At 37.1% G+C, this 17500-nt stretch overlaps 2 protein-coding genes across 4 annotated transcripts; one reads left to right on the forward strand and one right to left on the reverse strand.

Annotated features, from left to right (window-relative positions):
- The first annotated feature begins 726 nt into the window (after window positions 1–726).
- On the forward strand, window positions 727–6743 carry LOC127641855 (P-selectin glycoprotein ligand 1-like). The gene is made up of 7 exons (XM_052124669.1): window positions 727–807; window positions 964–1081; window positions 2173–2619; window positions 3571–3627; window positions 4551–4592; window positions 5579–5622; window positions 5963–6743. Exons 1-6 carry the CDS (start codon window positions 727–729, stop codon window positions 5599–5601), a joined length of 768 nt encoding a protein of 255 aa, XP_051980629.1. The 3' UTR covers window positions 5602–5622; window positions 5963–6743.
- A 4592-nt stretch (window positions 6744–11335) lies between these two features.
- Window positions 11336–16902, reverse strand: LOC127641854 (uncharacterized). Of its 3 annotated transcripts, none has more exons than XM_052124667.1 (9): window positions 16652–16902; window positions 16320–16437; window positions 16154–16244; window positions 15929–16046; window positions 14967–15083; window positions 14174–14365; window positions 13799–13951; window positions 12525–12692; window positions 11336–12311 (listed from the first exon to the last, which is right to left on the reverse strand). In XM_052124667.1, the coding sequence occupies exons 3-9, from the start codon at window positions 16157–16159 to the stop codon at window positions 12232–12234; spliced, it is 834 nt and encodes a 277-aa protein (XP_051980627.1). In that variant the 5' UTR covers window positions 16160–16244; window positions 16320–16437; window positions 16652–16902; the 3' UTR covers window positions 11336–12231. The 3 variants fall into 3 exon arrangements, with proteins under 3 accessions (XP_051980627.1, XP_051980626.1, XP_051980628.1); XM_052124666.1 differs by having other exon boundaries at window positions 12525–12698; XM_052124668.1 differs by having other exon boundaries at window positions 12477–12698.
- Window positions 16903–17500: the final 598 nt, after the last annotated feature.

A 17500-nucleotide genomic window follows, 5' to 3' on the forward strand; every position in this document is an offset into this window, starting at 1 on the left:
CTAGGAAGTAGATTCAGTGGTACCATTTGTTATTAAGTGAGCATTGCCAGCTTAAGGTCAGAAAGGCTTTTTTTTTTGCCAATATAGATCAATTTGAATCTTTTTTTTCCAATGATACTTTGTCCTCCCTGTGTCATCAGAATAAATGTAAAAGTATAATTTAACTATCAACTTTGAAGGCACACGTAATTGTGATTTGTATTTTTTATTTTATTGGTGATAATACAACCATAAAGTTATCACATCTTCACCGTAATACATCACATAACTAAATGATCTACCAGAGCAAAATTTGAACAAACAGCAAATATAATTGAAACTCAGGAATTCTTGAGATCATAACATATACAGGCATGCATTATGACAGAATTACAGGTGCAATTTAATAATCAAACTTTCTTATCGAGTGGATGAGAAATAAGACATGAACTGCATTCATACTGTACTACTCAAAGCACTTTAAAATGTGCATGCGTCAACTGTAAATATGTGCAGCATTCACCCATTTGGTCACGTAATCACTAAGGTTCTGCCTTTATTTTTAATAAATCTTTAGATTGTCATTGTCCAGTTGCACAATGGTTACATAATCTTATCAATGTATGTGCAAAACCCGAGTTACTGTTACAAAAATAAATATTTATATAACAGTATATAAAGGGTACCCTCATGGTGTCAGATTCATCTTTTTACTGTTTTTCTATATAGAGTTGTTTTTTGCTTGTAATGTATGAGCCTTTCCTGTTTGCACATAAAGCTAAACTCACCATTAGGTTAAAAATCCTGAATGGCAGTAACCTGCATGCTGTCATTAATAATGTTATATATTTATATATTTTTAAATTAATATTCTTAGTTATTTTTTATGTTGTTTTTCTATTACTTTAAACAGCAAACACACAATTTTTTCATTGCAGCTTGAGAAACTCCATGCCATTGGCTACAAACCAGTTCTGCTACTAGGAAAGGAGAACAAAAAAAGAAATTAAGTGTGAAATATTAACGCCTCGCTGCACACTCTCCACCTTTGCCCAGGACTACCTACAGAAGATAGGTTCATTTTATGAATACCTTTGTGAAGGTGAGATGCATGCATGCACTGTATCTTAAAGTCACAGTTCACAACTTGTGTTGAGTACGCAAAATATTTTATTAATGTTTAAATCTTAAAGGAATGGCTCACCCCTAAAAGTTAAATTCAGTCATTCTTTTTTTCTGCTGATGAATGCTTGTATGATCATAGTCTACTATGTGACGTCTCTACCAACACATTTAATGTAGACGCAAATTGGTAGAAAAACATAAAAATTTACACCTGGCAATTGATTATGGGAATTGAAGTAAACTGTTTCAAAAGAGTAGTTTCCTGCAACTGCAGATGTAGACATGTAGATTCTAAGTGTATTGAGCCCTGTTTGTATTAATAGCATGCAGCACACTGGTCTACAATGGGATTTGGCACCCAGAGTTAAGTGCATTCAAGCATATACTGTCAACTTTAGAATTATGTTTGGTATGTTTTTGTAAGAGCCATATTTTATTTCTGTTCTCAGCCCACATACAACCATATTTTTAATGTTTAAAGCACACTGACCACATCAATTTTTGGAGTGACATACTAATTGACACATTACATTTGCAAAGACCCGTTTTGGTCACTGGGTCAATGAATCAAATGATAATGAATCTATATATACTCATTGAAACAATATCGAGGACAGTGCTAGAAATGTAGATCATTAACAGAAATAACACAAAGAAAAAGAAAACCATCACATTTTTGCTGGATACACCACAAACTTACATTGCTACTAACTTTGAGGTATAAAGCCCAAAGTTTTTTAGCGCACGCTGTCTAGTCTTAACTGAATAGTTTGACCCAGACTGTAAACAAAATTTATACTTGTAATTTTTTCAATAGATATTATGAGCACTCTGGGTTTTATTTTCCTGACTTAAAGATTGTATTGGTTATTGTCATAGAAAATCAATCAAATATATTACAGATATCTAATACATCCAGTAGACTCTCAATAGTTCTCCTGCAATCCAAAATTTGGTATATATTATTCAAACACATTTACCTAACAGTTAAAACAGGTACATATCAAGCTTATGGTTAACCTCTATGTTTTAAATAAGCAAAACACAACACTTGTTTAACTTGCACAGGATGGACCCAGGATTCCAGTGGCAATGAGGATCAGCTGATTACTCTGCAGCTCACACCCTGCGAGGCGGAATCCACGGAGGGGCAAGTGGAGCAGGTGGAATCCACGGAGGGGCAAGTGGAGCAGGCGGAATCCACAGAGGGGCAAGTGGAGCAGGCTGAATCCACGGAGGGGCAAGTGGAGCAGGCTGAATCCACGGAGGGGCAAGTGGAGCAGGCTGAATCCACGGAGGGGCAAGTGGAGCAGGTGGAATCCACGGAGGGGCAAGTGGAGCAGGCGGAATCCACAGAGGGGCAAGTGGAGCAGGCTGAATCCACGGAGGGGCAAGTGGAGCAGGCTGAATCCACGGAGGGGCAAGTGGAGCAGGCTGAATCCACGGAGGGGCAAGTGGAGCAGGCGGAATCCACGGAGGGGCAAGTGGAGCAGGCGGAATCCACGGAGGGGCAAGGTAATTAGAACAAATTTAAAGAGTTACAGTTTATATTTGTAAAGGCCAAAAGTGTTTGACCCATGGGTTACCTTAACTTTACTTGACTTCTAGTGTTTTTCCCCATAGAGCTTGATGCAGGTTAGGGCTCTTTTCAACGAAATGACCTCAAACACACCATGCTATAACTTTTTTCTGCTTGATAAAGTAAAACTCACTAGGTGATGATACACAGGGCAACTTTTTGAGCAATGTTGCTGGGCAATCTTGCTGAGGGATTGTTCCTTGGGCACTTTCCCATTGAAAATGGGCAACACATTTCTATCTGGATAATTTAGATGGGTTGTGGGTCCTGTGTCTCATCTGGTTGCCCGTTGACGGCAACATTGCCCAGCAACATTGCTCAAAAAGTTGCCCTGTGTATCATCACCTACAGGGTTCTCATTTTCAATGGATAATGTGCTAGAAAAGTTGTTCTGATATTACATAATTAGATAGATGATAAGTCTATCTGATTCTGTACTAGGGCTGTTGGAAGGAATTTTGTGAGTCTATTATAAATCTAAAAGTAAAATAAGTACTACTAATCAAATGCTGAAATTAATAGGCCAAATTTTATTATTAAAGATATTAGGATAAATTTAATATTCAAAATAATTGGGAATGTCAGTGTCCCATGAACACTTAACTTAACCATTCTCCCACCCCTTGCGTTCCCTGAACAAGTCAGCGCAGGATCACGCTTGTTGAAACAAGTTAGGATTATCACAAACAGGATGGACATAAACGAGAAAATGAAACACGTGGAGTTAATGGAGCAACCTTAATTCAATCGCAATAAGAATGCATGTACTTTACACCTATTAATACATGTACTTCCACACTTGTGCGATGTTGTGATCTTCAAGTATTTATATAATTAGTTAAAGATTTATTTGGTATATGAGTAATTTTCTTTCTCCAAACCCACAGATGTCTTCACAGGGTCAGCCAGGGGCACAGTCTCAAAGCGAAAAAAAAAAAAGTCAGGTATGTAAATGTTTGTCCGTCCTTCGGATGAGACGTTAAACTGAGGTCCTGACTCTCTGTGGTTATTATAAATCCCAGGGTGTCCTTCAAAAAAGTAGGGTGCGGTGGGGTGTTGGGGTGTAACCCCGGCATCCTGGCCAAATTTGCCCTGTGGCCTCTGTCCATCATGGCCTCCTAATCATCCCCATATACTGATTGGCTTCATCACTGTCTCCTCTCCACCAGTAAGCTGGTGTGTGGTGGCGTACTGGCGCAATATGGCTGCCGTCGCATCATCCAGGTGGATGCTGCACATTGGTGGTGGTTGAGGAGATTCCCCCCCTTCAATGTAAAGCGCTTTGAGTACCCAGAAAAGCACTATATAAATGTAATGAATTATTATTATTATTATTAGGGTAATTATTGGTGGTTCTGATAACTGTTACCATAGCTTGGTAACTATGAAACTCAAAGGAACTCATTAGTCAAGCAGATTCTCTAATAAGTAAATTAATTACTTAAATAGAATTTAAAGGGGACCTATTATGCTAATTTCCAGTTCTATATTTTTATTCTGATACTCCACTAGAGTAGCTTTGCATGATCCTATAAAAGTCCTTATTTATCTTAAACTGGTCCTTTATGCAGACCCTGTCTGAAACAGGTCATTTTAGATGGAGTATTCTATAAGCCTACTATGATTACTATTTTCCAATGAGCCTGCATGTGATGTAAAATCTGGAGCCAAATTAAACAGCGTGTTTGCACACACATCAACTGAGAGGATGGTCTTTTCTCATATTTCAGGGGTGTCTAGACACACCAGGGATACATATTTATGTTGAAAAGACATCACAAAGTGCATTTTGTCTAATTATTGTAAATGTGTTTTTTTTTCTTTTCTGAGTGGATATATGGCTGGACTGTAATCTTATATCCCACAGGGGGACCAAGGCATATGCCTGAAAGGAAAAGGCACCAAAAGAGTAAGTGCATGTAAATGCAATGATTCATACTTTGCTAAACATTGCAACTTAACCCCTGTTAATTCAGCTTCAGTTCAATTGCTTATTTTTTTAACTACTACAACAGACAATTTCCGGTATTCACAATTTTATTTATTTAATGAATTATTTAGCAAACGCTTTTATCCAAAGTGACTTACAAATAAATACAATATTTACAATACAAGCAGTCAAATCAACAACAGGGCAACAATACTGTATGTAAATGTCTTGACCAGTCCAGCTAGTCCAGCTGTAGCACACGTAACCATGATTATTCATAATAGATATAGAATAGGAATGATTAGTATTATTGAGATTATTACAATTGACAAGCTATAAAATCCAACAGGCTTAATTAGTCAAATTTGACCAAAATGCATTGCCAAATAGTAGAAGTAGCAGCAGTGGAGGGTTCTTAGTTGTGAGCTGTGGCTTAGCAGTAGTATGGTTATTCAAGCAAGCATACCACATTGGAACCGAGAGTAATTTGGTTACATGATACATGTTTTGATTAGTGATAAACATCACTTGTCTTCCTTGCAAGTCTGGTCACTACTTAAGTCTTCATAGTTGTGTTTATTTTGTTCCTAATCTAACTATCTAAGAAATATTTGAAATGTGTTTTTGATGTTCACAGATTGCTCCTACCACACTCGCCTAGAGGTTTTCCCCATCAGGAGTGTAGTAAGAGAAAGAGTGAGGAAGGTTAGACAGTCATAAAGGAACTGCAGAGTGTAGGCAGTATGCAGAGTGTAATATATGATTTAGAAACTTCCGTGTGTTTTGGCAAATACATATTATACATACCATATTTGTTAGGTAGATACTTTTTATGTGTTCAGTCTTTTTGAATTACAGTTTATGAAGGAGTGTCTTCTGAAAATCAATGAAACTCAATGCCTATAATCAGACAAAATAGACTTATGCTAAGAATGGATTTTATTTTTTGTCTTTTCTTACATTAGGGCAAAGCAGAAATGCTGGTTGACTGGGAGTCCTGTCCAGTATGGTATGTATTATTCTGTTCTTCTGCTTTATGAATTAATGCATATATTATTTATTCACTTAAACTTTTTCTTTTTTGCTACAATTTTTTATTAATCTGTTCTGTTTCAGATTAAACAAGCCTTTTAAGTGTGAAGCACACATCATTACGAACATGTCTTTTATAAGTATAACAGTTTCATTTTCCATCTATGAAGGACCACCACCATTAATGCATGCATGAAGGAGGTGGTCCTTCATAGACGGAAAATGAAACTTATACTTATAAAAGACATGTTCGGTAATGTTTTAAGTTTATTGTAAACCCCAACCAGTAACAGAAAAAAATTCCCTTCTGTTTTTAGTGGTGAGCAGTGGGCCCAGTCCTGGCAGCCAAAGGATTCACTCCAAAATAATGAAAATAAATAAAATGTATATTTATAACTCCATTTTGGTTTCAGGCTATTTATTAAATTGTTTCTGTGCTGCATTTGAAGTCATATCTCATCTTTCTGTAGTATTGAAAAGGGGAACATCTCCAAGAATATGACCTGGAATTTAATCTCGAAAGGGAATGTACTAGAAATGTACTTAATCCAACTGATTTTTCTATTTCAGATGTTATTCAAAAGCATGTTTCATATTTCATGATTATAAATTGCACTGTTTTCTGTGCTTTTCAAGTTCACTTAACCTCACAGTCCACTGTTAAGAAATACAGCCTTATGGCTTGTTTGACATGAAGCTAAAATATGAAGTTCAACAAATAAGACTGTCCTTCTTTATACTCGCACATTATATCATATCTTTTACATTGTGTCTCTCTCACTCTCTTCTACTCCAAACTCATCAGCTGACTGGGTGTTTTATGTCTTAAACCAAATGTATTTTCATCTCAACCCTCTTGAGCCAATCGTGTCATACAGTAGGTCCCTCCACTGTGCTCATCAGGAGAAGAGCTCCACATTCATCTAGATCTCAGCATTGCTACTCACCCCTTCACCACCACCAGTGTCGGCTCCATGTAGGGGATATCCCTTTTCATATCATGCATTTCTCTTAAAAGAATGATGTCTTGATGTGGTCCAATTGCCAAAGACTATATAGTTTCAATTTGTTATGCACCTTGTCAATAAATTTGTTTGATCATTCTTTAAGCCTCTAGTGAGTAATTAAGCAATAAATAAGCATTTGCAATATTTTCACTTATATTTTTGTGAAAGAACACAAATACACTACAATAACACTTGCAAAAGATGATAATTTTTGTATTTACTTTTCCATACTTAAATTTAATTTAAAACAATATGAGGATGAAGCGGTTGAGAAAAAAACAGATTACATTGAGCATATTTATATGTGAAATTTGTTAAACTTTACAAGTGGATTATTTTTTTATAAAAATGTAGGTTAGCATATATAATTTAATCAGGGCTCTCAAGTTTTATAAAAAAATTAGAGTGAGGTTACATTTGTTAGGGAGGAGCCACTCACATATTTGAAACAGTGGCCCCAAGTTTTTGCTTGCAGTTCAATTTTATCTATTGTTCTTGACAAACAAATGATAGCAATTGGTAAATCTGATAAACAGACTAATTCATCCAAATAAAATAAATGATTTTATCTTCTAGAACTGAACAGTTTTTGTCACTAGTTAAAAAGCCAAATATTGATTTATTGAGAAGGTCTTGATCTGGAGAGTAGCCTATTTCACACATTTTGGAATTCTTCAATATTAGGGTATTGTTTGTATACTTATTGCATCTAATGCTGACATATTTATAAGTGGCAGTTTATTACATTCATCAGTTGGTAAAGCAAACATTTTCAGGCCATAATTAAATAAATAAACAATCTTAAATAAAACTTTTTTTTTTAAAGTCGCTCTTTGAAGGGTAACGTTAGCATAACTCCCGCCGACAACCTTGAATTCATGTCTACTGTAGCCTACCAGCTAAAACCACAGATTTGAAGTCTTGGCGATTTTTTTCTTCATCCTAATCATATATAAATATAGCATAATGTATGTTTCTTAATATAGAATACTAGTACAAATATTTATAACATTATTCCTGGTCGGGAAACCAGAAGAACTACAAGTATGGTGACTGATTTGTACACTTTGTAAGAAGTTCAATGGCGCGTCTCTCGTGGGAATTGTAGTTTATACAGTTTTTTCCCCAACTGCTTACACACAAAAATCTTTTTTATTTCACACGATTTTTTGAAACCTCTCACTCAAAGTGCTAAACTGCACACCACATCTCCAAAAACAATAAACTATTTCTCAGCCTTTGACTCAGTTTTCAATGGCATAAAACACTTTTTTCAAAACACTAGGCTACACACAATTTTGTGTGTGCAGTTTTACGAAAGTTTTGAAAAAAGGTGACATAGTTTTGAAAATGTGTGCAAGCAGTTGGAAAAAAACTGTAAATAGTGTACATTGGAGACGGCCCTGATTGTTCTACAACTACAATAACAGTCAAGGCTATAGCCTACTCAATGACCTGATAGCCTCGCGATTGTGTTTTCATCTTGATTGTGTTTTTTACGATTGCTATGACAGATTTTTCAATACTTTTAACAATTTACCAAAACTCTTAACACAGTTAGCACTATATCTGTCTGTGTAAGCTATACTATTAACACATTTCTTGTTGCTTTAACACAAAATGCATACAATTAACACAAATTTAAAATGCTTGAACTTCTTTTACACACAAGCTCAAACAAGACCAAAACAATGGATTTTTATTGCCAAATTTACCAATGCTTTAACACTGTATGTCAGAACAGATAACACCATGTTCTAAACCTAACCTTACAGGCTATAAACAGCTGTTTATATTGTGAATTGAAACACATATATATCCCCTGTATTTTATTGTATTGTTACTGAGAAACAGCTGATTGAATTATGCAAATATATAAATCACAGCTGATTCCAATCTAGGAAACACACTCAGGTGTTGAGGTTCTTTCAATCGCATGACCATAAGGTATAATGTAAAAGAGGACCTTTTGGGCTGATGTTTTGTGGAAAGGGAACAATATAGAGCAACAAAAGAAAGAAAGAAAAATGTCTGCACTAGGTAGAGGAAGACGTATAACAGGACAATGGAGAGGAGTGGGACAAGGGCAAGGGAGAGTAGTGCGACAATGTGGCCTTCCACCATTCCCGTGCAGTCACAGCATGGTTTGACGCCCATCCTAGGATGATGTCCCTTTTCCTTGTTCCTTACTCCCCTTTCCTCAACCCCATTGAGGAGTTTTCTCATCCTGGAGATGGAAGGTTTTTGACCATCATCCACAGGACCAAATGTCCCTCCTAGATGCAATGGATGCTGCATGCCAAGACATCACAGCTGAACACTGCCAGGGGTGGATAAGGCATGCCAAAAGATTCTTCCCACGATGCCTTGCCAGAGAAGATATCAGGTGTAATATGGATGAGAACATGTGGCCAAATGCAGAAGACCGGGCAGATTAGAAGATGACTTTCTTTTCTTCTTTTTTTTATTCTTCTGGTGCTTTTTCTGTTCAGTATATTTTGTATTTTCACATAATACTGTAAAATGGCAGCTATATTGCATATTTTTGTTATCTTGCAGTAATGTCCTTTTGCAAATAAAGTCTTTATTGCAGCAATTCTGTCTCTGTCTTCGTTTTTTCATTAACCGTACATTCTATAAAGCACTCTGAGATGTGTCTTTTTTTATTGAATTTCTGCAGCAAAAGACCTAAACCCAACAAAACAAAAATGTAGAGAGGCTTCAAAAGAAACTGGAAAACACAATCTATGATCAATACAATATACTGTCTATTGTATAAGACCTGACACATATAAAATAATGCAGTTTCTGTAATTTCAGCTGATGATAGTGTTTTTATGACATTGTGCTATTATTGACTAAATCTTCCTCTTGGACGAGAACATATGTTAGAGTTTTGAAAAATTATTTGATTTTGAGACATGTTTGCAGTGTTTTGGTAGACATTGTGTAATGTTGCTAGTGTATTATTGTATTTTGAAAATTAGTGTTGGAGTTTAGTGTGTGATTTTGAGCATGAAATTAAATGTTTTGCCAATTGTGTGTTGTAGGTGTGTTGGTGCGTTAAGAGTTTAGGAAATTTGTTAAAAGTACAGAACAAATTGTCATAGCGATTGTAAAAACTGTAAATATAGTATAATGTATGTTTCAACTGTAGGAGATTGTTGATATATATAGTAAAGCTACAATTTTATAACCATAAAACTAACCCTACTCTGGAAACTGGAAGAACTTCAAGTATGGACGCTGATTTGTACGCTTAGTAACAAGTTCAATGGCACGTCTCTACAAGGGGAGCGTGCCTATGTTCCCACAGCCCTGTGTTACCACAGCCTTATGTTCCCAGAGCCCTAAGTTCCCACAGCTCTTTGTTCCCACAGAGGGTTAGTGTTACCCTAACCCTAAACCTATCCCTAACTAGCTGTAGCAGTGTAGAATAGCTGTAGTGTAGACTAGCTGTAGTAGTATAGACTAGCTGTTGAAATTATAGGGAAATGTATGAACACAATACTCAATTTTGAAAATGTCCTAGAAATGTGGGTTCATAGAGTTCCTGACAGATTTCTCCCGACCTTTTGGTGACTTGGCGCTTCTTGCTTACAGTAACTGTTTAGGGGACAAGGGAGGGTTAAATGTGGTAAGAAAATTACTTGACTAAGAATTTCATTTTGAGAAAAATCTTTGAAATTAGAAAAATATAGAGAGAACATAGGACTGTGGGAACATATGGTTGTGGGAACACAGAACCTAATTTTCAAAATTTTCCGTAAAAGAAAATTCTCAGAAATGTGGGAACATAGGGCAGAGAAAACATAGGGCCATGGTAACTTAGAGCTGTGGGAACAGAGGGATGACCCCAACTAGGGAGCTGGCACAAATCTCATCTGAGACTGCTTGTCTCTTTGCCCTTCCCCTTTCTCCTCCCCCTCTCATCTTGTCCGTTTCATCGATCTGCACTTTCAGAAAAAAAGGTACAAAAGCTGTCACTGTGGTGGTACCTTTTCAAAAGGTACACCTTTGTACCTAAAGAGTGCATATAAGTCCCTCAAAGGTACATATTGCTACCAAACGTGTACATATTAGTACCTAAATGGTACATATTAGAACCCTTTTGAAGGGTACTGTCCCAGTTACAGCTTTTGTACCTTTTTTTCTGATAGTGTGTTGAAGGTTCTGATTGCTGTGTGATCAGTTTTGACTCTTTGTGTAGTGCTTTCTAAATTACAACATTGTGTAGGCAATGATAAATGGATGTGTGTGTAAAGTTTTGCAGTGAAAGTTTAATAAATCTGACTCATGTGTCAAAACTGGGGAGTAGTGTTTATAGTTTGGGGAAAAGGGTATGCTTTTTGATAAACGGTGTTGTGTTTTTGAAATTTGAGTTCAAATCCATAGTTATAGTGTTTCAGCATTAGAGAAAAACTGTAACATTATACACCTAACAGATACACATTATTATGATAGATCTTGTTTAATTACAAACAAGGTTGATTGTTTGAAAATAAGTAAAAAGCCATGCATTAAAGTTATTAATTAATAATGCAGTTTGATGTTAAACAGAGTTTAAACTGTTAAAAGTGTATCTATAAACAAGATTACACAGTGTGATGTTTTTTATCAACTATAAAAATATAAAATATTGTTTTTCAATAAAGTATGAAAGTAAAAACAAAATATTCATCTTTGGAAATACTTTATTTCTTGTCTTTCACAACAATACCAGTGAAAATACACCAAATGCATATTTGTCAAACAAGCCATAAGGCTGTATTTAAAAACATTGGACTGTGAGGTTAAGTTCACTTGCAAAAAGCTCCAGCAGAACAAAGAATTAAGTCATCTGTCAACTGTAATAATATACAATATAAAGTATAATCGTAATATAAAAAACGGTGTATTTTTCTGTTACATACTATAATGCATCTTTGCAGTAATATAAAGTTACATAACAGTTATATACACTCAATCAAGTAGTGATCCATAGGCAGCCTCCTCTGGGGAAAAACAAAATGTCATAGACTGACACAGACACTGCTGCTGCACCACAGAATAAGTGAATATTGAGAAATGCAATCAAGAATGAGTTTTTACATTAAGGCCTAAATGTTATGATAGAGGAATTGTCATGAGGTCACCAAAGTCATCATGTGCTTACAAGATTTCATGGCAATCTGCCCAATTAGACAATATTCAATTTTACATTCTGGTCTAATGATTTTGCTACAGGGAATGTCATAAGGTCAACATGACATGATTCATTGCTCAGCAAATTACAGACATTGGTTCATAACATTTGTTGTATGCAAGTCAAAAGTTTGGCCTAACCTTGCATGGTGCAAAAGGAAAGGTCACAGGGTCACCACAATTCTCTCTTAAAAGAGTATTCACTACCCTAATATCATATGAGCCCAGTAACTACATCTGGTAATATCATACATGCAAAGTTGACAATTTTGAATAAGATCGGTGCACCTATACTGAGAGGTTTGTGCATTTTCAACGAACTGTGCAATGTGCTTACTAAATTGCTTGGAAAATCTAAAGACACAGTTTGAATTTTCAACAAGATTTTGATGTGGTTAATCAATCAGCATACTAATAATACACAGATATAGGGCAAGTCCATTTCCTTCAACATAGTCCTTCGTGTAGCTTCCATCTGGGGAAATACAGAAAAACCAAAAAGCAAGAATTAGGATAAGAGGGTGAATTTCAGCTGTTTTAGAATAAGTAAGGTGTGTAAAGCATTAATAAAATACACAAATAAATTATTAAGAATAACAGTAACAGGGGGTTATTCCAAAAAACAAACAAACAAACATACATAATAATAAATAAATTATCTAAATTGTGTTTTCCTCTTCATCCTCACTGGTGTCTGGACTACTGAGGCCACTTTGATCTTCCTCTTCTACATGTAGAAGGACAGAGGCCTCAGGACCTAAGGCAGTCTTGTACTGTTGGAGGACCACTTGGAACCTTTCTGACACCTCTGACAGTCTTCTTCTTAAGAGACAGCAAAGTCCCTCATTTCCCTGGTCTACGTCTCAAAATACAAACGAGATTACATTAAAGACAAACTATATTAAAGGTTGTATTAGCGATTTCAGGCCCAAACATAAATGATCACATTCATCTAATCTTTCCTAACGATCCGCTAGCTGCCCGCCCCATAAGCAACCACTCAAAACCAAAATAAATAGTGTTCCAACCAATCACCCGACAGGGGTGGGTGTTGTGAGGTTTTCGCGTGCAGCCGTCATAGGCAGCCGTGCACGAGCGCAAAACCTCACAAAACCCGCTGTGATTGGTTGGAACACTATTTATTTTGGTTTTGAGTGGTTGTAAGCGTAATTGTTTTGTGTGCAGATCTCAGAGCCTAGGCTGCCTACAGAGACGCGTATTTTTGACGGCTTGCTTATGGGGCGGGCAGCTAGCGGATCGTTAGGAAAGATTAGATGAATGTGATCATTTATGTTTGGGCCTGAAATCACTGATACTACCTTTAAGATTGTTTCATAAGGCCAAATAACTTAAATGGAGTAAAAAGATATCAACAATTCAAATCTAAATAGCAGGATGATTGGCATTTTTATGTGTATCGCTGACATGGGACACAGGCTAGCTTCTGTATAAAACAACTTAAGGCAAGATTGTTCACTGAGGTTACTTTATGGAGGGAGGCCCAAAGCAGCATATATATGTCTGATAGCTGTTTTAAGTTAACAGTTTTCTTCTTCACTACAGTTGTGCTGAAGTAACACATTTTGTTACTTGCTGACCAGCAAGGTTTTCTATGTTGACTGGAGGAGATAATAATAAGATTAATCTTGATGTTATGCTAACCCCATGTAACACATCAGGAAACAAATTCCAATGTTCAAATTCTTTTGTTCATTTCTGCTTTCCAGTAACAAACATAGTAGAACAAATCTGCACATCTTTCAAGCAAATGTGAATCTTTATAGCCTTACTGACTTGTTACCATAGCTACAGTAACAACTTTAATCCCCATTTTATGTATATCTCAAAGGACCACGGCAAAGAGAGCCATAACCATTCTACTCCATCCAAGTTCTGTGACTGATGTGTTTTTTGTGTGTTTTTTTTAACACATTAGATGGACAGGGTTTTAATTAAACTTACCCTCCTCAGCCAACTTGTTCTTGAGAACCATTGCCAGGCTCTGCAACCATGTGCAGTGTTGTGCCATCTCCAACACCAAAACTCTTGTTTCCTCATGCAGTCGCCTTGTTAACATCACTTGGTCGTGCACTCGTTTCTTGATTGACATGTTTGCTAAGAATCAATAACAGTTATATGTATACATGAGACAATCTTGCATAATCACTACAAACATTGACTTTTTTATCAAATTGATACATAAGGAAACTGAAAATACACCATTAAACTAAATTAATATTACAACACTCAATATGTAACATGCATGCCTTAGTTCAGTGTACTCTATAAAGCAGAACTGTAAATAAATTCCTGTGAAGCATCTAAAAACAGACATACCACTGCCATGAACCTCCCACGGCCATATTTGAGACACAGTACTCTCTCCAGTTAGGGAATGCTCCACCACAGCTACATCAATGGTTGTTGCTGATTCTAGTACAAGATCATTGTATTTCTGTATCTCCTGAAGAAGGAGTTTTTTGTCTTCTGCCAGCTTCCTTCGAAGGCGATGGCGAAACTTGCTGCTGTCTAGAAAGACATGAAGTACAGAGGCAGAGGTTTTTGACAGAACTCTTCAACGAGAAAAAAATTATAGCACCAAAAAATTGAAAAGCAAAGCTGCAGTTATTGAAGTATGTGAAAATCATAATGTAGACTGACATGGGAAACAAATTGTTCAGTGTGTAACATTTTGGGGGGAATCTATTTGCAGGAATAACTAACACACACACTTTTCATGATTGCCTGAAAATAATAATTGTGCATTAATTAATTTAGAATGGGCAGTTTTGTATCTAAATACGTTCCCCTTCCACGGAGGCCGCTATGTTGCACCTCCACGTTCCTACAGTAGCCACACTACGGACAAACAAACACTGGGTTTAGATAGTACCTCTCACATTTTCTCGTCGGCTACCGTAGCTTGGAAAGATAGAGGTGAGGGAAGCTGGTTGCAATCGTCAAACCTCACTGATAGATACCACTAAATCCTACAGACTGGTCATTTAAAGAACAGAATTCAATGATTGAGCTGAACTGTGCTACTACATTATTTGCTAATTCCATGTTGGTGGAGTAGGATGCATACAGTAGCCTGAATTTATCAACCTATTATATTATATAGTTATACCATTCTGACGGTAGAGGGTTCGCTTCCGGTGCCTCACACTAAGGTAGAGCCCCTCAATTGATTGCTGCATTCCTCTGTGTGTTGTGCCTTGACTGGCACGAGATGTATCAGGTGTCTCTGTAGCAGATATAGTGAAAGCAAATTTACTGTTAAAACAACACAGAACCGTTTCTCTGTTTGAATTTTATGTAAAACCTTTTAATCCAACTTATTTAAACTTTGTATGTGCACTTCCTGCAGGGAACTGGAATATACTAATAAACCTGACATAAATGTGGCATCACATTAGATTGTAACGAATCCCGCCTCTTCGGCTCAACCCATTCCCTCGAGTTCCCACACTCGTTCAGTTTCCCGAGCTTTCACGCTCGCTCGCATTCTCCCCTCGGGCACTCATGCCCGCTCCCTATCGCCAGAGTATTAGACACTTCCGCACTCGCCTCTCTCAGCCCCTCATTGCACACACCTGCCACAGTCCTAATCACCTGTCATTCGTTTCACCTGCACCGCTGCTTTGTTTTACTATATCTACCACTACACATTAATTTCTCATTTGTTGGTTATCGTATAGTTTACCCCTGCACTTTGCCAGCGACTAGTGATCCCCTAGTTTTTCCCTGTCTTTTCTACTTGTTAGATTACCTCGTCTATACATTTGATTACCCGGCTTGACCCCTTGCTTCCCTTGACCACTCTATTTGTAGATTTGCCCTTCTGTATCATCCTGATTACCCGGCTCTCGACCCTACGCTTTCCTCGACCATTCTCCCTCTGGATTTTCCTTAATGTACCTTTGCCTGCTCTTATACAAATAAAAGCAGTTTTGATTTACATTGTGACTGTCTCATCTTGTGTGTGTGAGTGCGGGTTACATAGATGATGATCCGCCTACTATTTTTTGCTGCTCTTTAATATCAAACTTTAGATTGTAGAAAGGGATGTTTGTTTTTTCTTTTGCTTACCACCAGCTGCCCATTCCTTTACATCAGATAGCCACTGTGACACCACTTCATCTGTGCAATCTAGCTCTGTTTTTAGGTCAGCTAGCCTTGCAGTCTCATCATGGAGTCTCTGAAAAGTCTGATGAACAGTGTTATACAATAATCAGGATTAAAACTTTGTATGATTAACAACAGGCCAAGCAAACACAACAAAAGGACACACAAAACAATTAATATGAGACTTACCTTCATATATCTTGTGGAAAGTGCCTGATGTAAAGAGAGATTTTTTTCTCATTCCACCCTATTGCATGCAATGTAAGCATGTCCACCCGTGCTGTTGAAAGCAAATAATGAGGTTATGATGATCAATCTAAAAAAAGTATACACGAATATTGCAAACTCGGATCACCTGCTTTGGACATATATTTGGTTGTCAGGGCACAACGTGAGAGGTAACTGTTCACTTGCTCCACCTCCTCACCAGCGGTTGTCCCTGCTCCTTCCTGGTTCCTGCCACTCCAATTAATCTGTTGGTAAAGGGTGGAAGAAATTCAATTTAATTTTATTTATATAGCCCAATATCACAAACCACAATTTGCATCAAAGGTCATTACATTCCATGCAAGAAATGGTTATGCAAAAAAGACAAGATAATATAGTGTAGCTTAACTTATATTTCATATTATTAATGTGCTTGTAAATATTACAAATGTACATATGATGCCAAAATATTATACACACCTCACACTTAGTAGCATGGGCTCGAGCATGCATCACACTTAGAAAGGGTTTCATAGTGGTCAGTTCCTGAAGAGCAGGAAGGACACTAGCAACTTTCTCCAGGTATGGCCAGTATTTGCATGCCACGTCCATTGCAAAGAATTGTGCCTTGGCTGGCATGAGCTCCCTTTGAAGGTACAGAGGGTAGGCAAATATCTCCCCCTGTACATATTAAGGGCTTTCAAAAGGAACCCATGGCGACACACAGCAACCTCCATCCCTCTTCATCCAATTTTGAAGCCCTCCTTGAAGTTTCCTCGCTGCTGTCCAATGGGAGTCCCCACATGTGCCTCTTCCCTGTGTCTATGACACACAAAACAAACATGACAAATCAAATAAAAGCAATGGTGTCATTCAATATATGGCATTTATTCTCTCAATTTGATTTTAAAGTTGGTAGGCAGAAGTAGTTGAAGTGGGGGTTATGTTTATTATTGTAACAACTATTTTGTCAACTTGCATTTTTCACTGCTTTCTGTATGGTGTCTACAAATCTAGACACCGCACTGTCTTCAGCCACAAAGAGCCCCTCAAAAAAGCCAGGATCATCAGAGCTGAGGAAGAAAGAAAAATAGAAAATCCATTCATGAAATATATGAAGTAAGAAAATAAATCAATAAAAAGACTGGAAGAAAGATCACCTTCCGTTTCGGCGAAAGCGATATAGCTTTCTGTTTCCATCTGCTGAAACAGCCAACATTTCCGGCGTGCAGGCTGGGCAGGTGAAAGGAGCACTACAGCAGAGCTGGTCTTCCTCAAATGATGCATATGAAAGCTCTAAGAAACTGGCGCTGCAGTGCATCGCCGTTG

The sequence above is a fragment of the Xyrauchen texanus genome, unplaced genomic scaffold (assembly GCF_025860055.1).
Source record: "Xyrauchen texanus isolate HMW12.3.18 unplaced genomic scaffold, RBS_HiC_50CHRs HiC_scaffold_201, whole genome shotgun sequence".
NCBI lineage: Eukaryota > Metazoa > Chordata > Actinopteri > Cypriniformes > Catostomidae > Xyrauchen > Xyrauchen texanus.